General features: G+C 46.2%; 1 protein-coding gene across 1 annotated transcript in view; it reads left to right on the top strand.

The window, feature by feature from the left end:
• Window positions 1-27,335, top strand: part of T265_14734 (hypothetical protein) — a gene marked incomplete at both ends in the record, with an annotated part of 44,124 nt that extends 16,789 nt beyond the window's left edge. The window contains 10 exon segments of the mRNA XM_009175005.1: window positions 13,102-13,608; window positions 13,699-13,752; window positions 13,868-13,918; window positions 14,023-14,365; window positions 18,201-18,724; window positions 20,462-20,523; window positions 21,630-21,978; window positions 23,445-23,596; window positions 24,155-24,587; window positions 26,489-27,335. Coding sequence (XP_009173269.1) covers window positions 13,102-13,608; window positions 13,699-13,752; window positions 13,868-13,918; window positions 14,023-14,365; window positions 18,201-18,724; window positions 20,462-20,523; window positions 21,630-21,978; window positions 23,445-23,596; window positions 24,155-24,587; window positions 26,489-26,596 — 2,583 coding nt within the window.
• Window positions 27,336-27,720: the final 385 nt, after the last annotated feature.

The raw sequence follows: 27,720 nt of genomic DNA, 5'->3' as shown, positions 1-27,720 counted from the left end.
GGAGAAAGAAGGGAGGCGTCAGCAGTAGCCTGTTTTCGCTTACCCGCCCTGCTGTATGCAGAAGTAAGGCGATCCGGCTGATGGCACCACGCGACGGCCGATGTGGCATGCGAATATTGTTAGTTGTGTAGGTCAAGGTGCTGGGTTGACCCAGCTGATACTATCATTCTCCAACACGATACTCAGGTGTGTTTAGTTCAGTGGTTCCGAAGGGTGTAGACACTTTACGCTTGACCATCTTTCATAGGTACATGGGGCTTTTCGTAAATTTACCCACCCCTTCTCTTTTAATCTTTATCACAGCCCTGATCCTCCATCCTGCTAATGATAATAAGTTAGTTTTGAAAAAACTCGCTGTGTCTTTACAACCAACAGCATACTGTCTAATTAGACTGCTCCTTTGTATTTTTCGTCCTGACAACTGGTGAAGTTCGTCAGAATTATGCCTTCCCTGGTTTATTCGATTTTGTACTCGACGTTATGGGGTCCACAATCCAAGGAACCAGGAATCTTCAATTCAGTTTATCAGCTATAACCGTGTACCTTTTCGTAAATTTACCCACCCCTTCTCTTTTAATCTTTATCACAGCCCTGATCCTCCATCCTGCTAATGATAATAAGTTAGTTTTGAAAAAACTCGCTGTGTCTTTACAACCAACAGCATACTGTCTAATTAGACTGCTCCTTTGTATTTTTCGTCCTGACAACTGGTGAAGTTCGTCAGAATTATGCCTTCCCTGGTTTATTCGATTTTGTACTCGACGTTATGGGGTCCACAATCCAAGGAACCAGGAATCTTCAATTCAGTTTATCAGCTATAAACCGTGTACCATAGGCACAATGATTTCAGTTGCTACCGTTTCGATCACCGAAGATTGAGAGAGTGTGGGACGTACAACCAAGCCTTGGAGGAGCCTTCGTAATCAGTTGGATGGAAACTAGTCACCTACACATTGAACGTGATAGATTTAATGCATGGGCGCTACTGACTGCGTGATCTCTTCATTTCTGTCAGCATCTTGAACCGTTGGTAAGTTGCATCTTGGGGCCCCCGCCCAGAGGCGCGGCAGTCGTCGACCCGACTGAGTTTGCTGATTAGTGTCCTCATACTTCGTAACCAGGTCATGAACTGTCCAGCACTCGGTCGCTCTACTCAGCACAGCACTGGACGAAAATAAGTGTACAAGGCAGACGGTTCTCTGGCACGTGGAGTACGTGTTCCATCCAGCGTAACCTATGAAGCCTGAGTAATTTATCGTGGGGAAGTTCCCTTTTCCTAAAACGATCTGGCGCACTAGTGTGTTGCTAGTCCGAGGTTTCCACTTTATCTGGCCAATGCTTCGAAGACACCGATGGTCAAACGCTGACTGGTTTCGTATGCTGTCTGCATGTAGAGGCCACGTCTCTGACCCGTAAAGCCGTATGGGTCGCACTGCCGCAGTGTAAACTCTGTCCTTAACAGGCTAACTGAAGTCACGTCGGCGCCATGTGTGTCGGAGGTTGGCAGAAGTTGCCCTGGCCTTCCCAATTCGAGAAGTAAACTCATCCCAAGTCAGTCCCCTAGGTAGACAAACTTATCTACCACATCGATTGGCTCATCTGGAAACATGAGGCTTGGGTTTGATCCCATTCACTCTTGTAGCAGTACTTTACACTTTGCAAGTGTGGAGTACATGTCGAACCGTGCGGCAAAGTTATTTAATTTAATTAAAATTTTGGATGAATCTGAACCAAGGAGAGTGCAGTATCGTTCGCATACTCGATGTCTTTGAGGAGGCGTCTTGAGTGCATTCCGACCCCTCAGGTTTCAGAAACAGGCAGGGAAATTTTAAACAGCACATCAATGACAAATTTGAAGAGAAAAGTTGAGAGCGAACAGCCTTGTCTTACACTACTCGATGTTATGCACCCAAGCGAAAGCATTCCGTATACTCGTACGCGCCTACTGGAGTTTACATACAGTGCTCTCATAAGGGATTTAGAAGGGACACCTTTAATCACCAGATACTGAAAAAGTTTCTGACGCTCGACAGAATCAAAGGCGCGGGTTACAAATCAAGAAAAGCGACCAACGTTGGACGTCTGAAGAAGTGGCGTTCTTCAAGAATTTGTCTCACGGTAAAGATATGGTCGACTACGGCGAAACCCAGATTGATTGTCACGAATCCGTATCTCCCGATAATTCATCAACATGTGCAAAATAATGCCAGAGAGCTCCTCAGATGCGACGGATATCAGCCTGATGCCACGATTGTTTTCGCATGACGTTCTTTCGCCCTTTTTGAAAACCGAGATGACCGTCGAGGAGCTCCATTGGGCTGATATTCTGTTTTCCTTCCAAATCTTCTGAAGTATGGTTGTTGAACTTTCCACCAGGACTTGGCCCCCTTCTTTGAAGAGCGTGGGGTGCAGACCGTCCGGGCCAGGTATCTTGTTAGTTTGGAAAATTGATATTACGCGCCGAATTTCTGTTGTTGATGGCAGGCTGGTCTTGATGTTCCATTCAGACCTGCTGGGTTCTTTCGGCAGTTATGTTGAAGGAGACCAGCCCATGAATCTAAGTATCCAAATGACGTCTGAGGAAAGGTCAACGGACTTGGATTATGTGGACAATATCGTTTTGTCTGACGATTATACATCCGCGATCCCACGTTGTGGCATGCGTTTTGCACCTCCAAAGTGTAGTCTTGCTTCAGTTTTCCATCCACTTGTGCTGTTCTGAAACTTCAGAGTGGGAGGCCTATGTTTGTTAACCGGTTCACATATAAGTTGTATAAGCTGTGATTATACTGTAACTAATGAGGTTAATGTGCTGACAAGTAAGGAACCAACTTGCGTCGTTTATGGCGTCAGAACGGAATTTCACTGAAGATAGAGAGCCATGTGAGGCAACCATAAGAGCATTCTCACTCCTTATTTGTGAAACTTTGCCCCACCGCTCTCAGGACCTCATTCTTCTTCAAGTGTTTGATCACCAATGTCTCCGTAGCGTGACAAGAGTAGGCTGGTTGCAACGAGCACGCAACGAAGTGCCACGAAGGCAGGAGATTAAATTTGTCAGGTTGAGGTGCTTGGTATGCCCACTCATCGTCTACAGAAGACGTTGTCTTCTGTTCCGAACAATTGTTGACGAAAGGTCCGTTGGGGACAAGTAATGACGTTACAACGCGAAATAATAGCGGCTACTGTCAAACTTAGTGTTGTGGGATCTTCCCGTCTTCCTGGCTGGGGCCCATGTGATCTCGCTTACAGGTAGATGGAAACCCTGCAGGATATGGTACGCATGCTGTCATTCACTATCCAGACTGCGTAGCAAAAGTTCTGTCGTTGTACACTAGGTTTAGGTTGGGTGAGGTTCGCAAAGGTCTCTGGATCGATCTCGCTAGTTTTACCGTACTTCAACATGATGCTCAGATGTATTTATTCTTTTTCCTTGAAGATATAGGGCTTTTTCGCACCAAGTCTCTGTCCTTCTCTTTTCTCTTTACTAGGGCTTTTCTCCTCATGGCTGTATAGTAGTTTTGCACCAGTCCCGGTTCCGATGTCCTTTTTGTTTCGACTTTCAAAGACCTGCGAGTGCCACTTTCTTCTTAGGTTACATTAGTTGTCAAGTTGATTGCCGGTCGTATAAAGAACATAGTTAAAACACACTTCCATCCACACCTTGAATAGCCTAAATGTAATCTCATTCAACTGCGCATCGCAATGCGCCTCCAAACGGATCTTTTGTGACGTTTTACTCTTGACCAAAGTAAGTCAGTTAACCAGCCCGCTCGAACTCTTTTCATTGGCACCACCGGCTTACGTTCAGTGGCACCCGCGCCTAGTTAACATCGGTCATCTGCGGGACTTCAAGGAGCATTTGAAACCGTCACGTTGATCCGCCAATGTCTGCTCGAATGCTCATGTGAAGTCTACGGAGGCCTAAAGGGCACAGTGGAGCTTGGTATGGATGTGCTGACCCTGTAGTTGTTGCCTCGATCGAAACTGGCTGGATCGAAAACACTTGTCAGTCGGTGGTCCATACGTTTTTCCGTCATCTGGCTACTAGAACACTGGATTCCGTCTATTTAGCGGATGATGCTTCTCATCAAAAGGCTTCATTGCTACGGACTTTGTTTGCCTCAGTTACGCCTAGTTTCTTCTGTCGGTGAAATCTAGTGAATTCCTCCTTCAAAACGTTCAATTTGGTTGGGTGATGCACCTGTTAGCTGTTTACCGCCGGTACGTTGGTTTCAGTTGCCACATTCCTTTCCGTCCATAGCAAACTACGAAAGAAAATACATACAGCGAACAAGAATGGACCGCACTTTGAAGGTGACCACTTGGACCCTGAACTATTGCCTCCTTATGTGAGTCAATTGACTAGACTATCGACCGAAGTCCAGGACCGAAAACCGCTACCATCGATTACGAGGCATTATCAAGTCACCGGTCATTGGATGACCCCGAAACATCAGTCTTAGACCGCGACCCTAACCCGAAACTCTTAGCGCTCAGCGAAGTAATCGACCAAGCTTATGTGCGCAGATGACTTTGATACGCGCAGCTGACTGACCTGGAAGTTAGAGAAATCGACTTGATTGGTTGACGGCGCCGACCATTTTGTTGCTATTTTTACTGTACGAAAAACTATTGCTACAGTTTCGTCCTTCGGGAACTAGGAGGTTATGGCTTGACCATTTCATTATTAATTTTTTTAATGAAGTAAGGAGTAGAACTATGTGGTAAAAATGATAGCTTTGCCGTAGGAGCACCATTAACCATTGGTGTGTCGCGTTCTGAAGTCCTCATCTGATGAGGTAACACTAGTAGACCTGATTGAGCTAACTGGTCAGAGCTTCCATGCGTTTCCGGTGGTATCCATTAAGCATAACGTTGGACAAAAGGAGCTCTACAAGATGGGTGGTCTTTTAACCTGTACACTACATAGTGCGTATGTTTGCGTAGGTGCGGGTAGAATCTCTACTGCTGGAGCCTTTCTGCGTCCAGAGCCATTCAACGTGTCTAGATGTCACCAACCTGATGTTTTTACTAGATAAATGAAAATAAATCGTTCAGCTGTAACACCCTTTCGGTGCCTATCTGCCACGCCACCCGAAGGAGTTACGAGGGCTGGGATATTGCCAGGTTACCCAAACCTAGACAGGGCAAGTCGAAAGGCAAAGGTCTGGTTCGAACCACGGACCTTCCGGTCAGTGAATTCGCGCTCCAACCACTGACCTGACTCGACTAGACCTGAAGATTTTTTCGAAAGTGCCCATGACCGGCTGTGGTAACTCTCCTTATATCTTCCGCGTGAAGAGACTGTGCTTCTGATCCGTAAGGCAGAACTGCCCGTTCCTAGTGTATACTTTGACTTTGGCAGATGGAACTGACGCCACCGTTGCCGGAGTTTGGCGAAAGTCATCTCTCGCTAATCCTCAGGATTTACGTAACAGCTCGTGTAGATCAATTTATCTACCACTTTCAATTACATGATATGGGTTTTCATCCTACCCAGTCTTGTGGTTACGCTATACTTTTCAGGTGTGAAGCTCATGCCAGCTCGTTAGAATGGTCTGAGTTACTCAAGAGTTGGTACCTCTGGACGTAGGCTGTAGGGGCATTTCGATCCCCGAGGTGTCAATGGCAAACACATAAGTTCCAAGCAGCATATCGATCACAGAGTTAAGAAAATGCAGCTTTGTCTGACACCACTGGGCATGGTGAACTTAGGCGAAAGGAACTCACGTAGGCATTCGCCTGTATTGTTTCCCCAGCTTGTGTCCAAACACACACTTTGAGTTGGTTTACCCATCCATCAGTCATTCAAAGCATTGTTCATGATTGGACATTTTGCTTCGGCAGATTCCTCCTTGTATTGCAGGATACCCAGAGGACCAGTGTCTAAAAAGCGGGTACGTGGTATTAGACCTTACTGCAGGTAGTCAGTTTCCTGGGCGCTAGTCGTCCGTATCCATAATCTGAAGCCCCAAAAGGTAGCATGATAAGTGACTACTTGAATTAATCTATCATCCCAACACGATAGACTGTGTGCTTGTAGGAGGACAAAACCACCTCGTATAGTTCGTTCTCTGGCATCGAGGCGTTGATGTGTCACTATGTATCACGTTGCTCCCCATATGCATGGATATCTCCGAGGGCATTTCGCATCCAGTTTCACGTCACCTATTTGCACATTCATCGCCGATAGTTCAGCTTACAGTACTTCCGCTCGCTGAGATAGCCGGTATTTTTGTTCTCTGTGCTGCGCTGCACTACGACTTCCAATTCAACACCATCGGCATTTTGACTAATGTGAGTAGACTGACGGTGAGAGTTGATCAACGTCGAATGCGCACACTCCGGACTGTGTTGTTCGTCAGCACATGACGGACAGCTTGCAAGCAGGTATGCGCGGACACGTACACAAACAATGACCAAAAACGTTAACGTTCACCAATTCCAGCTTGGAGCAAATCTGTGAACATACCCTAATTCGCCCTTATGTGCTGGTTGATGATTCATGCTACCTATCGGTTGGCTTCTCTCACCACTTGATCGTATCAGAAGAGGTATTTCGAGAAAGGGAGAGAGTGCATTGTTTTGAAATATCTATTTCGGTCCCTCTCCTAACTCCAAACTTCGTCTGAGGTACGATCTCACATGCTCTTCGCTGGTTTATCTACGTCTGGCATGTGGGTTGACTCGATCTCACATTAAGTTGCACCGACACTAGTGCATCTTTGATCGTCCTATTCATTAGAGTGAGTTACCGAAATGTCATTTTGCTATGGTGGGTAGATCTGATGAACAACCATTTTTTAAACGTTTCATCACCAATCGAGGTGACATCATCAGTGCTCAGCTCAGCGAACAAGCCAACGACCATCTAATCTACCTGAGCTACCGGCATTTTCCTCTATAGGAAACCATTTCTTAGGAGTGGACGTCAATTTTTTTGCCACTTCTGTCTTAACCATATTTCGAATCCGTGGGATTATAATCAAACACGAAAAGGTGGTGAACAGTCATCGTAATTTCCTATTCGATCCATCGTCTTCTGTCCAGCTGTAGGGACAAGTGTCATGGAATGTGTGCACTAGCATCCCTGCATTTGGATCATAGCTCCCTCTATTGCGGCCGAAATAGTTGTTTTCTGGAATGGTAATCGAGAGACTACTCCATTCTACACATGAAGAGCGCCTGATTTCGTTCTCACGCGTCGTCTTCTGTCCACCTGATCCTACGGTCTGCCCTTTATCTCACTGTTCGGTTATTACTGCCAGACTCGCGTTCTTCCGAATCCAACCATTGTTGATAGGTTTCCGGCGTGCCACCCATTTCTTGTCGGTCTCGACAGGTCCATGTGCACTCTGCCAGGGTGGAATTGGACGAGAAAACTAACAACGACTGTAGTCTGTCTTTGCCTTATTTCATCCACCCCGTCGTTTGAACCGTTTCGAGCGTGTGATTCAACTGTATGGACCTCCGCGGCTAGAAGAACACCCATTTTTTGCATGTGCATGTTCCTCGAATGCCTATGTGTGCGGATGTTTGTGACCAAATGGCCCAGGCGGTTGGTCACAACGACCACGTGTGTTTGGTTCGTGTGTGTGTATGTGTGTGTTCGCTTGCGTATGAAGCGTCGGTACATGTTGGGTGTGACTACAGACCTCATCAGAAATGACACTAAGCCAGCGGGTAGGGGCTTGCTTTTTTGTGCTGAATCTGCGAGACAAAGCAGAACTATTTGGCTTGTGTTGCTCTTCTGCGCACAACACACTGAATCTCTCTCGTTGTCACCGCAGCTGTTTTTCATTCGCGCAATTATGCTACCTGGTGTTGTTGCGATGCCCTCAGGACAGTACACCAGTTCCAACTAGTCGCTTTTTAACTTTGCAGTTCGGTCGCCTGCCGAACAGGCGAGAAGTACCTACCACCTCTTACCACAATCAGCAGTGTTTGCCTGAGGAATCCTGAGCAGGTCTTGTTCCTAATGCACGAATATCCTGTAGATGAGCGCCCTTAAGCAACCGTACAATCGTGCATTACAGCATGGCGGGGTACTATTCTGATGAAAATTCCGGCTCAATAACGTTGCAGTAACTATCTGCCATTTCATATCCTTGTATCACTCTCGTTCTGATCCAATTATTCTGGTCAGTTCAGCAGAGTTCAGGTGCATTCAAACTCAGGGTGCGCTGCAAGTAATGCAGATATCAGTCGATCAAACCTCTATTCACCCTCCAACACCCAGAAAAAGCACCGAATGACAACTATAGGTTTACGGAATCCTTTGCAAGCATTGGTCCCTGTTAAGTTGCTTGTCTTAATAGTTTGTTTCTTAAGTCAATTGAATTTTGTACTCGGATGCTTAACCAAAGCAGTGCCTCACCTCAACCGAACTGGAAGAACTCTCGTTCTCACCATGCTTAGCATGATAGAAGGGAGGATATTTCTAGTCTGCAGCCGTATTGCACGTTAGGATACGTCATACATAGGGAACAAATGCGGTGTATGACGAGTCGAATTCGGCTAATAAGACCTGTGCAACACCTAGTAAAGCTCAGTTTGTTCAGTTCTTGCAAGCACGATAATGCGCAGCAAGCGTACCCTTCGAATAGCACTGTGAATGCTTACTTATGGACACATGTGTTGAAGATACCTAATTTCCGGTGTGGACCGGATGTACGCGTTCGGACTCCCAGTCAGACTAACGCAGACCGTCTTAATTTCATTGTTCCAGTGAAACCAGATGCCTTACTATGGAAAGTTGTGTTGTTGTGGAGTGTTGTATGAAATCGTTTGTAAAGCTAGCAACCAAGCCACGCTTCGATTGCACTCCTTCATGAGGTCTCTCTAGGGAGATAGTTGTAATAGGAGGGCATCCCTATCTTCTACAAGCAAAGTTGTGGTCAGATCCTGATTTGCCGAATCGCATGAGAGCTGTTGTTTCCATTAGGGACTCAGCAGAGAGAGGGTTCGTTATCACATACTGCAGTAGAATCGTCGACTATTCACACGACACATGTCCATTAGTCACAACAGCTATTTAACGAATAATCGCACCCACAGTCAAATTTGTCAGCGGAAGTGGTCTGAAATTTAATCAAAGCATCATGTGTCCATTGCTTCTATACCCACCCGATGAGTAAGGAGGAGAAGAGAGCTTGGTTTGATTGAACTTTTCGGGCTTTGATCCAAGCCCTTAAATTGGTGACTACCAGGCCGTCTCCGACGCGAATCGATGACCAATCGGATAGAACGTCCGACTGTATGAATAAGGCTTGACCACGAGGCGTGGTTTTGTTCGCGAATCTGTTTGCCCACCTCCGCAACTGCAAGATGGTGTTTACGGAGATGCGTGAGGTGCTGTATACAGTGGCGCAGCATGGAGATTGAAAATGGCACAATCCTGGTCAAAGTTGAACGTTGAATAGGATGTAGACGTGAATAGGCGGTCCGACGAAAACCGTCTTCTATATCGCACACAACTACTGGGTTTCTGCCTCTTTCGGTTCGCATAGAATAGAGCTTATAAGATCTCAATAATGTCTCCAAAAGGGTGAGTATATTGCAAATGTTGCGTTGCTGAGTTGAGTGTTTGGCACGCAGAGCCTGTGACGCAATACACAACCAATTTTCAGTCTGTCGCTTACAGCCGAGAGGGAGCGATCAAGATATGACCTGACTGAAAGCTAACAGACCTGGTGGTTGTGCTGTGAAAGCAAATTACAACTCCTACCGGACCGCCTTATGGTCAAGCAAAGTTTTCATCATCTGCAGCCGTGTATCAAAACCACGACCGCCTTTGGTTTTAGATCGAAATAGGCTGTAGCATGGTTGGTAGTACTAGTAGTCGATTGACGAGATAGATGGTATGCATGCTGGGTGTGGCGGTCTGCCATCGTACGACCAGGCAACCCATCACTCGCTGTCTCCAGCGCTTGTTTTTAGCTTTCGTTCATCCTTTTCCCCACCCCATCATCGCGATCACCCCCTTCTTGCATGAACGCACACCGGCCGTCCGTTTATGGGGCGTACCAACCCACACAACAGACCTTGCGATGTTTGTCCGTCCGGTTGGGGTGGTGTTACCCGTGTGACACGCCATGTGTGTGCGTGTCCGGGGCGGTGGTGGTGGTAGGTTAAAACGTGCATCCGTCTAAGTGATTGCTAGTCCGTTACGGCCGATGCCGGCTAGGTTGGTGGTGGACCGACACGACACCAGTACTGGGTAGGTGATGAGGGTGGTGGGACTGGCGGCTGGTCGGTCGGCTATGCTTTGTCCACACTCGATGAGCCTCCAGTCAGACCGGGAGGCTCATGCAGTTGTGAGCGTGTGCACGTGCCGTTCGCCTGTGTTTTCTCATCCTCCCATTGGTCAAGTATACAATTCCTCCTACCGATGGAATAAGACACTTGTGTAGCTTGTTCGTCTAGTTCCCACCTCGGGGAATGCAAAGAACTGCTTTAATTTTGCGTTAAACTCATTTTCAAACCTATACATTGGGCATATCAAATCCTCGCACGTAAGCCGCAAGACTAAGCTGTCTACTGAAAGCTCCACGCTATGCAGCATCGCTTAACTAAACTCGATCTAACGGATCGTTCTCTAAAGTGTTAAATCGTTTAGTCGCAGCTTTCAGACAGTTTTTCCCCCTAGATTGTGATCATCTCTCTATTATCGGATATGCCAAAATGTGGCAAAAGTCAGAATGGTTCCAGAGTTGCTTTGAATTCAATATTGATTTTACTGTTTAAAAAAAATAATTCAGCCCCATCATATGAACTAATGGACTCGCTAGCTAGGCGAGTGTACAATTGATCTCGTGCCTTTAAATGAGACAGCATATCGTCACTTGACGCTCGAGTACCCAGGATGTCCCGGTCATTTTCAGTTATGATAATCATACTCAACAACTGGCTCATGAGAAGTCTTTCTAATTTCTCAAATGGGGGAATTCCCCTTTGGTACCTGACAAGAGACTGTCTGATGACACGGGGCGTACAACTTATCGCAATACTTGTGAGCAGTTTCTGCACAATTTGCTCACTGGCGCTACCTCTGTGGAAACTCTTCATTTTGTACGCCTGTATCGTTTCATCCGAACTGCAGAATGAACATAAATCATCTAACACGTTCTTTCTTATCTGTATGCAGTATCTACTTAGGGGAGTAGATATGCTTGGAGGAAACGGTGTTGGTGCTTAAAAGTTGGTTTCTAATCGCTCTCAGGTTGTACCAATTGTCTATCGTTGGATGCTAATCCCACTTTTAGGCAAATACCGCTCGGTGTTCATCGAATAGCGATTTCCATGTAGTCACTGGATTTGTCGATTTCACTCTATCCTGTCTATTTGTACCTTAGATTTAAGAATGTTGGGTATTCTCCTAGAAAACTTGAAATCTACATTCACATCACCTTCGTTTAGACGATTCTCCTGCTATTCTGGTACAATTATCCCAGTGAGCTCACACCAAATAGGAAAACACTGCAATCGGGCTCCTTGCATAGTAGAGTCCATACGTTTGACATGCAAGGCAAGCATGTGACCACTACTTACGCAACTGATACCTGACACACCTGGATCATCGAATCCGAGACGCTGGGCAAACCAAAGCCTGAATACCAATTCTTGCTCAAGTTTGCACGGCACGTGCTAATGGAGTTTCTGGTTATGCACTCGTTTCGTATGCCAGATATTCCAGCACTAATAATGGACCCTAATAAGCGCAAAACTCGAGTCCAATACCCTTTGGTATGAACTGACCAGTATAATTGCACCAGCGCAAGCGCTCACTCTGTCTTAGTTCTGGCGATGTAAACTTGAAATTGCATCACCTGCTGTATGTAGAACCGTTCTTGACTGGGCTGAATACAGGTAAGTTACTCTATCACAGTCCAGAACCTACTGTTCCTGTTATACATCCCTACACTTATTTCCTGTCCTGTCCTGAAGCTCTGACATTCGGACACGTTCACCTATTTTCCTTATCCGTCTTTCTGACCGTCAACCAACTTGGTTCCCTACTTACCTAAACAAGTGAGATCAACTGGGTGTGTTCCTAATGACCGACTATGCCTATCCGCATGAGCTGTTGTTTCGCATTGAGAAATTTCGCTGAGCGCAATCAGTAGCTTGACGCTGAAAGTATGTGCGAGACTAGTTCTCAGACTAGGTTTTATCATTTCAACTCAGCCAACAAGTTGTTTGGCCCGTAGACTGATAGAACTGGAAAAACGTCACTTTATCCTGCATTTCGAGGGGAACTTATAAGTGCTCTTTGTGACGATGTCGCATCTCTTCGGTATGCTTGATGGGCTGGATTACTCTATTTTAGGGAAACTGTATAGGGACGCGTCATGCGAAAACATATCGATATAGCAGAGGACAAACAAGATATGTGTTCATTTTGTAAGACATTCTGCCCCCTACTTTCGAACACCGTATTATTCATTTCTTAAGGACGGCCACTGTAACAGAGGTGATTCGGTTAGTTTGTTCTTCATGGTCTAGTTGCGGAGCCAGTTACGATTAAGTTGTGTTTGGAAGGTTGTTATGGACCTAAATAGGGAAGCGGCCTATCTGAGTAGCATTTCACTCCACAATCGGGTCTGTCCTTGTTTAAATTCCAGTTTAACTAGCCTAAACCTATACAAGATGAACAACCAAGTCACAATGTGTTTTAACTGTGCAGCCATCTGAAACTCATCAACTGACGTGAAGTGTAATCTCGTTTCCTACCATCTCAATAACTCATGACTTACCTAACCCACAACTCTCAAATGCTTGTTTTTCTCATGGATGTTTGACGCCGAAAATGAAACTGAGTGCGAATTCACTCATCGAAAGGGTTTGAACCAAAAAGTCGTTGGCTTCGGTAGTAAAAAGCGCAAGAAACCATTGCCTTCTTTAAGCTGTCATTTATACATCCTACCTTTTACTTCCGCAAGAGCAACTAGAGCATAAAAAGTTTTTAGAATACAAGCTGTTTGTTTGTCTTATATTAACGGAGTACATTTCCGCTACGGATAGGACTTGGCTGTTATCACTTTTCACCTATGGTGCACGGTTTGTAGCTGATCAATTGCTTGCTTGATTTTCATTCAGCGGACCGCTGCAGCCGCAGCCATGGCAGCGGCGATGGCCGCCGCAGCTGCCAGTTGTTCTGCCGGTGCTTTTGGATTACCGCCATCAGGCACAGGATTACCTGGTGGATCTTCCACCGCATCAGTGATGGATGCACACAGTTTGATGGCAACTATGGCCAGTTTTGCAGCCGCACAGTCCGCTGCTGCAGCTGCTGCCGCTGGTCTTGCCCCAGACTCCTCAACAGGATTACCCAACTCTGCGTTAGCAATGACAGGTCCTCAGCATCTTTTAAGCGGGCCAAACAGTGGGCTGAGCAACAGCCTTTTACCTCCTTCAGCTACAAGTACTGCAAACATGATGCCAAACTTTGGTTCTCCTTTTCCAAGTTCCGTCCACGGGCTGCCGCCTCCTAAAAGCTCAACACCTCTTGCCAACTCAGGTCACCGACAGCGTCCAAGCTCCTACTCTCCCGGACCAAATGATTTACATGCTCATCAGGACGAGAAACGTCGGCGGACCGATCGGGTAAAGATGAATACCTCAAATTTAGACATTCGTATTGTTTGGGTTGTTTTTTGTGCTCTTACCCTACTTGCCGTTCTGCCCCCTTCATAGCCCACCTCAGACGAGGCCAACAATCACATGTTTGGAAGTGAAGAAAATGGCTTGGTAAGCTTTTTGTCTCAGTAATTTGGTAGCTTATTATATTATTTTTATTATATATAATTATTATATTGTATTACAATTTAGTTATGTTGACATCGGAATTACTCCTCTTTTTTAGGACTCATTTTCTTCCGCATGGAACGATAAACTGGTCCGTGATCGATCGGCGGTGAGTTTGTAGTGTGTATTTACGAAGTCTTTCTCATTCTTCTTGTAACGCTCGTAAAATCCACTGATGACATTTGTTTCTGTCCCCGTCCATTCGCACCATAGACTCGAGGTAAAGCTGCGCCTGGCACCCCAGTCACTCGATGTCACACACCATCAGCCAAGTCAAGCGCTGCTTCCAAAACTCCCTCAATCAATAATGCCCTTGAACACGGACCACGTGTTTCGGAACCTGTAACGGAAGCAGAGAGAAAAGAATCTAATGACAGTCCCCCAACACTAAGTGCAAACAGTCTTACAAATGGCTCAGAAAGTCGTGGGGTAACCCCCAGTCCACATGGGGTGAATGATCTTGTTCCATCAAAAGCTAACACGTTCATCAAAGCTCCCGCTTCTCCCTCATCCCTCGCAATGGGAGTGAATAAATTGCCATCTAATTCAACTGCAGGTAAGTCAAGCTTTTGAGTTCCTCGCAACAGTGTTCTCAATCATCCTTACTATGAAAGCTGTGGTGGCACACTTTTGTGGACCACTCGGCTCTATTGGAAAAGTTTCTGTTTTCATTATCTATGTATGTGTCTGGATAGAAGGCCCGCAACCTAAACCAAATACTGGAATGGCATAACCACATACGACTCAAGAAGATCTAATTCGACCGAGGTTCCTGACATGATCGGGAGTTCATGAGTCACCTAGCCGGTCCCTTCGAATCTTAGCTTTGTCCGACGCCTCTACAGCCTGGTTTTAGTGGCGAGGCGATTCGATACGTGGGCCAGCTCGAGGTAGATTGCAGGTAAGTTGCGACAAACGTGCACACCCAACTTGGTGTCGAAGCTCTCCTTGATCGGTGCAAGTGATCGGTTTTAACTGGACAATCGAATTACCGGGTGCTATGCTAGGTAGATGCAGATGCGATCAGAGTGATGAAGAGCGTTTGGTTACTAAAGCCTTGTGTTCTGGCTCAGCCATCCGATGAACCTGAGATGATAACTCTCATAGACATCACTTTGGTCGAGACTAAAGTAGACATTGAAATGCATGCCCATATGCCTGTTGCTCCGGCCTAAACATTTCCAAAGCATCCGCATATATTTACCATGCAGGCTACCACGTCAAACAGACCATTTAATTTACGTGTAATTTCACTCACACACTATGTTCCATCTCCTCAAGTTGTCGGGAAATGACACAATAGGTTATTTGGCCGGAAAACGATGAAGACAAATTGCCGGGTGAGCGCCAGAAAGGCTTCTTAAGGGATAAATTCGTTTCAGACTGGTTTGTCCAGTAGTTCCCCGGGGCTGTTTCTGTAACCGAGCCCCAGCTGATCTGAACTGACTAGATATTATTCAAGAAAAAGACCTTTAAATACCTGTTTAGTCAATTAAAAGAGCATTCACAATTGACTTAGGGACGCTCAGGTCACTGAACAGTTGGAAATGCCCGACAGAGTCTTGGGGATCTGTGCCGGAATACATTTGATCTAGTGTCATCCAGCCTTCGTCTGCCGAATATTTTTCAATCATATTCACGTACAATTTAAAGCCTACTTCACAAGTCGCTGTGGGTCGGAATAGAATTGCACATTCTCAACCAAAAATCCATCCCTATTTGGCTTATTTGTCAAATCATCTAAAGGTGTCCTCAATGTGGTCTTCCTCCCAAATGCACATATACTTCTCCGAAAAATAAAATGTTGAAACAGATGACCGGATGTAGAGAATAATCTCCATGGTCCTTTTCTGGATACATTTACCAGACGGTTGAACATATGCAAGCAGGTGGCAGTTTTCTTGTTCAGTTGCCATCCTGTGAGTTTGGTTCGGTGAACTGAAAATTTGTTGTCCGGATTACAACCGTGCTTTTATCAGGCAGATGACATTAATCTATGAAATGATTACCTTATCTCTCCCGCACCGGACCAGAATGGAGGACAGTTTTCCGATGACTCCTGCTAGTAACCAATACACGCTCTTAAGAGGACAAAATCACTTTTACCACGCGCAATTCGAACCTCCACCATACATCCTTTCAACATCTGGTATCCTCTGTTTGCACCCCGTTGGCACACACAAAATGCCATGAGAACAGCGTTTCTTTTTTTCTGTCGACCTGGGAATGATAGGGTTTATACCTATGTGTATGTACCATTCAGTGAATCCACACGTAACTAAAGCACCCGTCGGTCAACCACTCCAACCCGCCACACACCCTACACTATCCTAATGGTTGCCATTGCTTTTTACACTGTTGGTCGTTCTTCCTGCTTCAATACACCGCGTGCGCCATCATCCCCACCACCACAACCACCCTCTTCACATTCGTTTTCTCCAGTCATGTTATCTCACTCACCACCCTGCTTCTTGCACACCATCATCATCCTACCACCATCACCCCATTCATCGCTGCTGCCGCCGCCGCCATGGCCCAACAACTGATCCTACCAAATTGACAGTTCATCCGACTAGCTTGGAGTTCTTTAAGCTCTAAGGTCTCTGCTTTGTGTGTGTGTCTATTTGTGTCGTAGCTTGAGGCGGAAGGGTTTGTGACGGACGTTACACTCCACCGTCATCCCACCCCCGTCCTTTTGGCTTGTCACCACTCCTAACTAAAACACGATCGATTTTGCCCATCCGCCCTACTCCACCACCACCGCCAGTGGATAGGACAACGGGACTTGTCCGACTTAGCTCCTCTCTGTTGTCACAAATCGCCATGCTCACCCCCCCCCAGTACACACGGACCGATTCATATGAATGCGCCGAACACGCGCTAGTTTGTGCACGTCAATTTCGCATCGAGTCTCAATCGGCCAGCAGCAGCCACCGCTGCCTTATCTCTCGCCTCCAAATGTGTGCTGTTGTGACTGCTGTTTGTGCAACTAGTAAGGGTTCGGTTCCAAGTCGACATACATTCACACACCATCTATTCGTCTACCTTCCGGAAGGACTAATTTGATACTTCGATCATTTGGTCAGTCAGCCGGTTTTATTGTGCGCATGCCCCCCCCCCCCCAGTACACACGGACCGATTCATATGAATGCGCCGAACACGCGCTAGTTTGTGCACGTCAATTTCGCATCGAGTCTCAATCGGCCAGCAGCAGCCGCCGCTGCCTTATCTCTCGCCTCCAAATGTGTGCTGTTGTGACTGCTGTTTGTGCAACTAGTAAGGGTTCGGTTCCAAGTCGACATACATTCACACACCATCTATTCGTCTACCTTCCGGAAGGACTAATTTGATACTTCGATCATTTGGTCAGTCAGCCGGTTTTATTGTGCGCACGTACGCAGAACAAATAAGCCGAATATGTGTGCCTGTTTGTTGTTGTGCCCCCCCATGCATGTTCATTTTGAGGCATGTTTGTTCCATCCATCCACTATCCCCACCCCAAAATGGCCGCGGCCGCTGTCACACACAAACGGGGTGTGTCAACTGTCTCTCGACTGAAAACGTGGCCTGTGCATTCGCTATCTTAACAACTCACCGCATTCCTCCCACCCTTCCGGCGCACACCTAACAATTCTCCCTCATGTTCCTCTAGGCTTTTGATACTGTCACTCGCATCCCACCACTATAGGAAGCAGGGTGTTGCTCTGTTAGTGTTGTTAGGTTGGTTGACACATGATGCCCTCTCCTGAATGAACCACTAAACCATCTTATGGGCAAGCATCGAGTTCCTACCACGTCGTCGCAAAACTGTTCTTGTTACACTGATTTCATGCACGATTTCGGCCACCCTTGCAATAGTAGAGATGCGCCCATCGTTCCCCCACCTCCTCCTACCACCATCACTTTCGTCCCTACCTCAAGACCCGACAACAGCTGGTAGTCATCATCAGGCTTGTGCGCTGACTTGACCGTCTGTTAACGATCGATACAGGCAGCGCCAAATGAGATCGTAGGATACCTTTTAGGCTCAGTAAAAAGCAGGGCGTGTGCTCGAACCACGATACGACGCGCAGAAGTCACTGAGTTTTCGCCATTGATGACTTGTTTAGCTTGATCGTGTTTGTACTTCTGAGTGTATATCTTTGATTTGGAAATTCCGTTCTTCTATCCTTTTGTGTTTTACCTGTGCTACCTGACCTGGCAGCAGAAGACTGCTGCAACTGTTTTCAATCGGCGGGTGCCTCAGTCATGTCCGCTCCAAAACCCGGACTGATCCCTGTTAAAGCTCGCTGCGAATCGCTTTTAGCTTGGTTCGCAATTTTCTAGTGCCTACGTTTCCGCCTACACCGGTCTAATCATTCCCCACCCTGAATTGTATTCTCGACTCACAGACTTTGCCAACACCAGTCCAGTCTCGAATTCACTTACCTCTGGTTTGGTTAATCTTCCGGGCGTCAGTGCAGTCTCTTTGTCTCCACCACACCTCACTTCGGACGGCGCTACACCTTCCACCGATGTCTACCCACTCACTCCAAACAGCCTTCCTAATATCCCCGGCTCGGTCCCGTTGGATAAGATTACGAACCCGAGTTCTCTCCCAGCAAACAATGGTGGTCTGCTCACCACGTCACTCGCTGCAGTGACTGCAACTGGTGCGTCTATAGGTTCTACCTTCGATGCTGAAACAAACGGTCCAGAGTCAGGATTTCCGAACTTATCACGTGGACTTCATTCGGTACCACCTCAACCACCTTTTTCCCCCTCGTCTTCAACTGCCGCAGCTGTCGCTGCTGTAGCAGCTGCTGCTGCGGCGGCTGCAGCGGCGGCAGCTGTTTCCAGTGGTTCGATGATGATGCCCACTGGGCCACCATTACCATCAAATTTGCCTGTTCTTCCACCAGCGACTTTCCCACCGGTAGGTTTTCCCCACTCGTCACTATAATATGTTCAGGTGTCCTATCCTCCTGTTTACGATATCAATTGTTCGATCATTAGATAATGTTTCGGGCCCGTTTAGGCTGACACAATTTCCACCTTCTCGGATGACCTGCTTAGAGCGGTTGCTATATGTGTTGCTAAGTCGGGTGGTAAATACATCCAAGTATGGCAGACACTGAATCTAGAAGTTCGTTTTAGTTAGAATAGAACCGCTGATGCCTTCTTTTTCTTCACACATCAGGTGCGTTTTCCGGAATCGAACACTCGAAAAGTATGCAAATGTCTTTAGGACTGTGTGTACGGCGACTTCTTTCCCGATCTCAGTGATCCCTCAAGTCCTTAGGTTTGAATGCCAAGAAGGGCAACAGTTTCTAAGAGAAATTTCTTGTTATCCGGATTTTCGTGCCATCTTTGCCGGTTTTTAGACGTTAGGTTTTATACGGATTAGAAAAGTTGGGAACTGGTTCAAAATATCTACTACACGATTGAATGTTCATAGTTATTTCGAGCGTCACCGGTGCAGCGGATCCTGCGGACTCAAGTACGGAAATCCGAGTGCAGCCTATCTGTAACTTGAAAGTCATCCGACGACTCCGTGTGCCATTAGGTTTCCTCTTCGTCTCATCCTTCGCACTCCCCATCGTTCTTGCGAAGGCAACCGGTGGAACAGGAGTAGACGAAAACCGCAACTTTTCTAGTTGGGGGTGATCTGGCATTTTCTGTAAGGTGGTGTACCGGTAAACTTCTAGAGATAGTCCTGATGTGTCTTCACAGAAATTTGTGGATGGCTCGACGTAAAATCATAGTATCTTGCGCGGTGTTCAACCCCCGAGCACGGAACTCGAAGAGTTACACACCTATCGGTGTATTTTAACTTCAAGTCATCTTTAGATAGGTAATCGTGTCGATCTCATTAAGACATCTTTTAAAAATGCTGGGAAGTGTTTACGTGACATATGTTCATTGCTGAGTACGGCCTCAGTAAGCTTGTCTGTCCCAACCGAATTTGGCGTGCAGTGATTCTTGGGTTCTTGGGGCGCGTCATCCTAGCTGCTCGTGGCTCATGACCACTTATTCGGTTAACCTAATCTCCGTGATACACCAAAAGTATGGTGGTCTTTCATCCCTCCCTTAATGGAGTGCTTACCCCAGACGCGTGATAACAATATTCGTTTGCCGTGTGGCTGGCCTCGATTTTGAGCATTATTACTTCATATTCTTTGCTTGTGTTATCCTAATTTCCTTTGACATGGCATCGTAGACCTAGGATTTTCCATGTGCACAAATTGCAGGCGGATAGGATTCTCATCATCGCCAGGCTTCAAGCCGGTTAGTAAGTTTAGTTATGCCAGTTATTTACCAGTCGAACGACACGTGTAATTCCACCCACTCTGGAGGCACATACGAAGACATACCAGACATATTGGTTAAATAGAAAGACTCATTCGGGGTGATTTGATTCTCTGACCTGGTTATCTATTAGGATGCAATTGAATTCAATAACACAAGTCATGCGCATCCCATCTTTCCGCTAAAGTATTTGATACGATCCATCCAAGGCGATCGGTTAGGTTAGAATGCATCATACCGGACTCATCCCAGATGTTGACAACTTGGTTGTTTCTACTCCGATGCGTCGAACTTACGTGCTCCTTTACTGCGTTGCAGCATGTACTCATGGATCTTTTTATTTGTCTCTCTTATCCTTCCCCAGATGATGTTTGATGCTGGTTACAGCACTCCCTCTCTCTCGGGTATCCCCAGCCTTGGAAGACCGTAAGTTTCATGGTTTCCCAAATGCGTTGCATTGCGAACACCTCACTCTATCAAGCCATTACTCATATTTGGAGATCCTTCCACTACCTTTGTCTCCAGTCATTTTGCGCATATCCGAGCGATAACATCAGTTTTCTAAGTGGCCCGGATTTCCGACTAACTAGCGAATTTGGTTGACTTTGCTTTCTTCGTACCGCTTCGCTCTACCCCGTGGGCGACCCCTGCTGGGCTTTACGACAAGCGGACAATCCATATGCGCGTTTGTCCCTATTCTACCTGCATTCTATATCATCCACCCCATTCGGTACAGTCCCCCCTCCCCCACAGTATTGCAACTTGACAACGAGTCTCCGGTCGACCGACTAATTACAACATTGTTACCGCCCCAGCCACTCACCAATCCCCTCCCTCCACATTCTTAGCTTGAAGCACCACAGACACACACATGCACATGCGTTTGTCCGCACACTGGTTGTCGTGGTCGCCATAACACAAGCCTAGCCTCATTAGCTCAGTCTGAAAGTATGCGTGCATTCGCTCGACCTAGTCCCCAAGTGTCTGTGCAGCGCAGGTTGTTATGCTTGTCTTGTACGTGATACAAACGTCTTTAGAGTGGGGGTTCATGTGGTCCCATTGAATGGCTTAGTCCACTCACGAGCGGTTTTTTGTTCACACTGCCCCACCCACCCGAACTGGGCTAAACTATCGAGTTGCTTACTCTCGACCTTTGTCTCCGTGTTCCATTCTGAATGACTCTTCATTTCACGCACACCACCACTGCGTTGATGGAGTCCCTCACCACCACCATCGCCGTTCCCACACGGAGCACACGGTATGAGAGGCGGGTGTACACCTTGCAATTTACTTCTCTGCGTTCGTCCACCGTTACCTGCGCTAAGAGCATAGGAATATAGGCGCAAGATGAACTAGGGTATTTAGGGTGTGTACATCTGTCCCACCACTGCAGCCAGTTTGTGTGGATCTCAGACCACGATTATCGCATGTCAATATATCTTCTCTCGTAAGGGGGTTGTTTGCCCACTTGCCGTTGTCGGCTGTTACTGATCAAGCGCTCGTTTTTCTTATCCCATTTTGTGTTTGCACAGTCCCTATTCGTTTCTCCTGTTGGACAATCAACCCCCCACCCCGGTTCCCCTCCCACCGGAAGCATTTTACAGCCCGGGCGTGCCTGTTCAAGCCAAGCCGATTCACTGTTTTGACCATGGGGACGTCGTATGTGCAGTGACCATCAACAACTCAACTCGTCACGTATACACTGGGGGTAAGGGAAGTGTGAAACTGTGGGATCTTCATGCAGCTACTTCATGCGCTTCCTCTCCCGGGGCAAACAGCCCGCCTGGATCGAATGGGTCTCTCTCGCAGCCGAAGCACTGTCTCGCCAGCCTTGACTGTCTGCAAAGAGACAAATATGTGCGGTCCATCAAATTGACACAAGTAAGTCGGAGATTCGGTGAAATTCCACAGAAGTGCTGGGTTTATTATTTTCGGTTCATGCGAGCTATTCTTTCGGGATGCAGCTGATGAAATCATTCATGCGCGAAAGGAATGGTGGTGGGTATCACAGCAAAAGGGCTGTATGTTGTGCTCCACGATCCTGATCACTTCGTTGGTTGGTTCGATTATTACTTGACGTGCCTGCTGGAGGTTGTATAAGGACTCTTTCGTCTGAACTGCTTAATTCGAACAGCACGGTGTTGCACTCAACGGGCATTTTGCTAATCAAGGAAATTTCGCAAGTAAAAGGCACATAATCGATGATGCTTTGTGCCCAACGTACTCATGAACCCACGTGACAGAACACAAAAATAATTATAGCAAAGGATCTAATTAAAGGGGTGGGATGCGTACGTCAAGAAACAGCCGACTGGCCACATGACAAAACAACATCCCTAAATTAAAAAAAGCAATCACATAACTTAAATCGGGGATTGATAATAATAAGCCTCTTAATATGTGACTTAGAACGTGAAGAATATCGTACCGGGGTGGTGGGAAGGGAATAACTTTGTTTTTGGTCTCATCGGTTTCCTCAGGATCGTTTTCATGTTAAGCACAGGAGGGAACAAAAGGACCTGGGACAGTACCGCACATGCAGTTGGTTACACCTTGTACAACTACCCCGGCCCAATGGGACCGAAGAAATGTCGACTGAGTAATCTCTTAATGTGGCTGTTTTTCCTAAAATTGCGTTTTGTGGACAGCATTGCGGCAGAAGGAAAGCGTATTATTCTCCATAGAGGGTACCCTGGATGGAGACTGCTGATTTGACATCGAGTTACTGAGTATAGCTCAACATAACCGCAAAAAGATGTGCACGTTTAGCTTGATGTTTCTGCTGCTTCCCAGCTTTAGGAGCCCTAGTTCAGTCAGATTTTGGGATCGCGGAACGTAGTGCGGTCTACAAAAATTTTGAAGCGCAAAACTGAACATACTCAAAAATTGTAATCTGAACTCCATTGTCTGTCACCATTGAATCTGTGACTGCAAACATCCCGCTGAACATGGTCATCGTTTTTATGATCCAGATTTGGTTAATCGTATACGTCTGTGGCCACTTTATGGAAGCATTGACAACAGACCGGAACATTGATCCTCGCAGCTGTATGCTTCATAGATAGTCGGTATGCAGTCAGATGCGAAAATAATAACTTACGCTTGTCCAGTGGTCCGTTAGTGACCTTTGGAGAGTAGACATATGGGTGGGTAAGTTAACTACCTGATCGTCAGCATTGAACGTCGGGCTTTTCGATCATCGAGCCAAATGACTGCCGGTTGGGCCGGTTCAGCACTCATTAGAACTTAAAGGCTTGCGCACCTGTACCGCGTACTTAAAACTACCTATGAAATCAACTGACGTCATCTTTTCGAAAGCTTACTTGACTCATCTATGTCCGTTTTAGGATGGGCGCACCTTGTTGGTCGGTGGTGAGTCCAGCATTTTGAGTGTTTGGGATCTGGGCTCTCCCAGTCCACGTCGCAAATGTGAACTCAACTTCTCTGCTCCTGCGTGCTATGCATTGGCGGTGTCTCCGGATGGCAAACTTTGTTTCAGGTCAGTTCTTGAGGACTGTGCACGATGAGGCTTTGTGTAATTGATATTTCTATTCTACCGCTCACTTACTCGTCATTTCATCACATTCGCGTCGTGATGCTTGTTGGTTTCCATCACATTCCAGTCTGTGGTTGTCGGTTTCTCTCTTTTTCGTCATTAGCACCATTAATGACTCTGTACGGTTTCACAGCTTCATACCCCCAACACTTACACGTTATGTGCACATTGCCGATGAACGCCGTCGGTGCATTTTACTGCTTTGTTATATATTCTCAACACATTGTCGTTTTCCAAGCGGCCTAGATTAACCATTTTTGTCTAAGTTTTTCGACTGTCCTTCCCAGAAGAGACCACTATTAGTCTTTCGTTTTAGATGGTTTATTCAAGCCTATCCATATCTTTGCTCACTGCATGCAACTGACTGCAAAGTGCCTAAGGTTTCTCATAAGGGAGGGTCTATTTCTGTCGAGGATTAACGACTCCGTCTGTAGCCTATTGCTGAGTTCCATTTCGTCAGATCTTTCGGTTGATACATTGCTACTTACTTTTCCCCATCAGTTGCTGCTCCAACGGTAATATCGGTGTCTGGGATATCCATAACCGAACGCTCATACGTCAGTATCAGGGGCATTCGGAAGGGGCCTCTTGTGTGGATATCCGGTCTGATGGAACCAAGTTATGGACTGGTGGTTTGGACAAAACTGTTCGATGTTGGGACCTACGTGAGCACTGCCAAACAAATCAGTTCGAATTCAGTGGGCAGGTCTTTTCGTTGGGCTTTTCACCGTCTGGAGATTGGCTTGCCGTAGGACTGGAGACGGATCAAGTGGAAGTATTTAGTCCCAACCATCCAGAAAAGTATCAGCTTACTCTACACGAGAGCTCAGTCTTATCGCTGAAATTCGCTCACAGTGGGCTGTGGTTTGCTTCGACTGGTAAAGATCATTGCTTATACGCGTGGCGGACGCCGTACGGAGCCAATCTGTTCCAGGTTAGCGTTCACACTGCATTCCCTCCCATTGCGTTTTTTACTTTTGAGACACAAAAAATGTATTCTCACATGTTACACCTTAGCCATTCGGTCGGATTTTACCGTTTTCTTCAAGAAAAATTCCTCCAGTTGGTCCATTCATTCACCGGTTTCGTCTAGGAAACGAGGTTCACTGCTCTGCGACAATGACCGAGGTCTGCGTTCTGGTAGCACTGCCTGGCGTGAAATGTTTTGGCTACTGATGAGTAGCTCGAACATTCCCAATCTTATATGCCGCGCTTGCTTCGATGGAGCGACTGACTTTCGGTCTGGTCAGAAAGCCAGCGCTTACGAAATCCGTAAACAGAGCTACGTTTCATTACCAAATAAGTGATTCGTCAGAAGAATGGGGTGTTGTGAGATCTTATGCACGTGCAACTCCCACTAACTGCCCTCACCCTATTGATTTACCCGGATAATCACGCGATGGGGCCTATTGCACAACCTGACTACCTTGTTTTTTTCCGTTTAAGATAAATGTACTGATCATTGTGCCAGTGTAAAAGCTCGTTGCTAGACGACGTACTGACGCAAACTGTAATCAGATAATCTAGTTTCCTCGATTGCATGAGAGGCGACCAATCGTAAGAAAAAATGACTGTGCTAAAATTTTATGACCTAATTTTTGGGCGTTGTAACTAAGACGATGGTGCAACGAGTTTCATTTATCCTGTATGCTTGACTGGAAGCTGAATAGGTCATGTGCCGACCTGAGGAAAAGTGGAGATGTGGTGAGGATTGCTTCAGCAAATCAAACAAATTTCAAGGCCATCCAACCACTTGGGATTTATTCGTCCGTATTGATGCGAATTTCGCCTGAAGAGTGAAACTTTCCAGGAACACCGTCACCCAGTACCCGAATAAAGCAAATTCTGAAAGCTAGGATCTATACTTGTCATTATTCCGGCTACCTATCACTCAATATGGTTTGTTTAAGTTAAATTTGCTGTATAATCCCGTTTTTCTTAAGAAAATGGGAAATTCGAGACATTCAGAATCATTCGCCTGTCAAGCTTACTCTCTCTTTGTGGTCTGAAAACACTGTTCCCCGGCAGTCGAAAATAATGATCTGATTCACGTCTGATTCGTTCCTAGGGTAGATCTAGTTTTCGCTGGTAAACTCTTATGGGAGGTTATCGTATTAGATTCTGCGCCACATGTGTACCCTGCTTCAAATCCAACCATTTTTCTTGTTATACTAACCGTCTCAGTCACTTCCGTAGTGTCCATTTCAGAAGTAGATGATGGCTCAATAATCTTACCGCAACCGTCTCTTCACCTTTGTCATGAGTCCTCGTTGTTCGTAGTGATCTTTTGAGATTTACTTTTCTACTGATACCTTGTGTTAGCATGGTTCAGCTAGTAAAGATGTTTACATCAGTTGCCACTTTCCACACACAAAAAGTAGGATGTCCGGGTAGTTGTGATGTTGGGCAGATAGCTCTCGGACACAAACCAAAACTTGTGGATCCTATGCCCTCAACTTCACTTCGGTTCATGGGCTAAACGGACTCCAGAGTTAAAATTCCTTGTCCTAACTTTATTCAGAATTCTGATAGTCGCCAAGCTGTATGTTACCAATTTGCGCTTTCGAAGCCGTAGTTTAGGGAATGATATGACGAACCAGGCTCTGGATATAAGAGTACGTCTTCGTTCAACTCTCATCGGGAGGAGGTCTCATTACACAAAGAGCGGAGCATTAAATTGTTGAATGAGACTTAAAGTTCCACTTGATTAAGCCGTCTTCCCTCCGTTATTTTAGGATGCAGTGCACTCATTTACAAACAACTAGTGCGTTTTGTCCATAGGATATCTTCTCTTTTCATCTTAACTTCTTACACATTTCTACTCTATATTTTCAGCTGAAGGAAAATTCCTCGGTGTTGAGCTGCGACATTTCCCTAGACGACAAGTTTCTAGTCAGCGGGTCAGGTGACCGAAAAGCTACAGTTTACGAAATCGCTTACTAACTGCTCTTCATCGAGCCATACCCAGCGACTATTTTTCATTCGTTGTCAATTCCCGTCACCGGTTTCTCTATCTTTTCCATTTCTATTACTATGCGCATCACGAAAAACTACCTATATGACCATCCCTCCCGCATCATTGCCACAGAACAACCCTATTCAACTTATGTTCCTCCGGTCACACAACTATGTACGAAACGAACCCTCTAATAGAGAATCACAATCTTTGTTCCTCGCTGATGATGCGTTCCTGCCGGGTTGATCTCATGACTACTACTTGCATTTCGAACCGTTAGTTACCTGTTTTGACCATTTTCCGCATGTCGTCGAATCTGTACAGTTGGTTTTGTCTATCATGATTTACATACCAGTGGATTTGACATAAAATGTGAACAAAAACCTCTCCATTTCATGAGCCCCAGCAGGTGAATCTGATGCCCCAGCGTCTTGTTTACTTTACTGGGCTGATTTGGCTTCACACACACACACTGCTTGCTGTTGTCAACTCCGCCCCATTTTTTCTACAAATTAACAGCTACTTGAACCTCTTGTACAGCTTCACAACCTTTACGTGTGTTTATCTCGTGAATACTCAACGTTGTCGTAATCAGCTTCGTCTACAGCCAGCTCGGCTGGTTCCGTTTAGTTTGTTTCTTCACTGCCAGACCTATGCTCCAGTTGGCAAGAACTATATTTACAGCGGAACTTATTGTTGTGACAATCGAACCAATTTCAATAAACTTCACGAATGACTTTTTGCTGGTTAGGTTGCTTCGAGCATGTTCAACTGGGACTGAGTGAAATTGATTGGGTTGACCATCATCATCATCGACAGCATGACATCAGTGTTCAACACCAAAGCCTCACTGCCGTACTGTTGACCGTACGTTATCTGGAGGTTAATCATCAGCAATACACCAGTAGTGAAAACTGGTGCCTAACGACCACATAGTGGCGGAGGGAGGACTTAGTGAAGGGGGGACTGAAGCAAGGGGGGTGGGGACTTGTTCCACAAATGCCATATATCTAGAGGAAACGTCGAATAGCTAGATACCCACACTTTTCAAAACCACTGAACTAAGTACATCTGAGCAACATGTTGGGATAATATACCATCAGCGGGATAG

Source organism: Opisthorchis viverrini (assembly GCF_000715545.1).
Source record: "Opisthorchis viverrini unplaced genomic scaffold opera_v5_251, whole genome shotgun sequence".
Classification (NCBI taxonomy): Eukaryota; Metazoa; Platyhelminthes; class Trematoda; order Opisthorchiida; family Opisthorchiidae; genus Opisthorchis; species Opisthorchis viverrini.
This window is presented reverse-complemented; position numbering and strand designations above follow the sequence as displayed.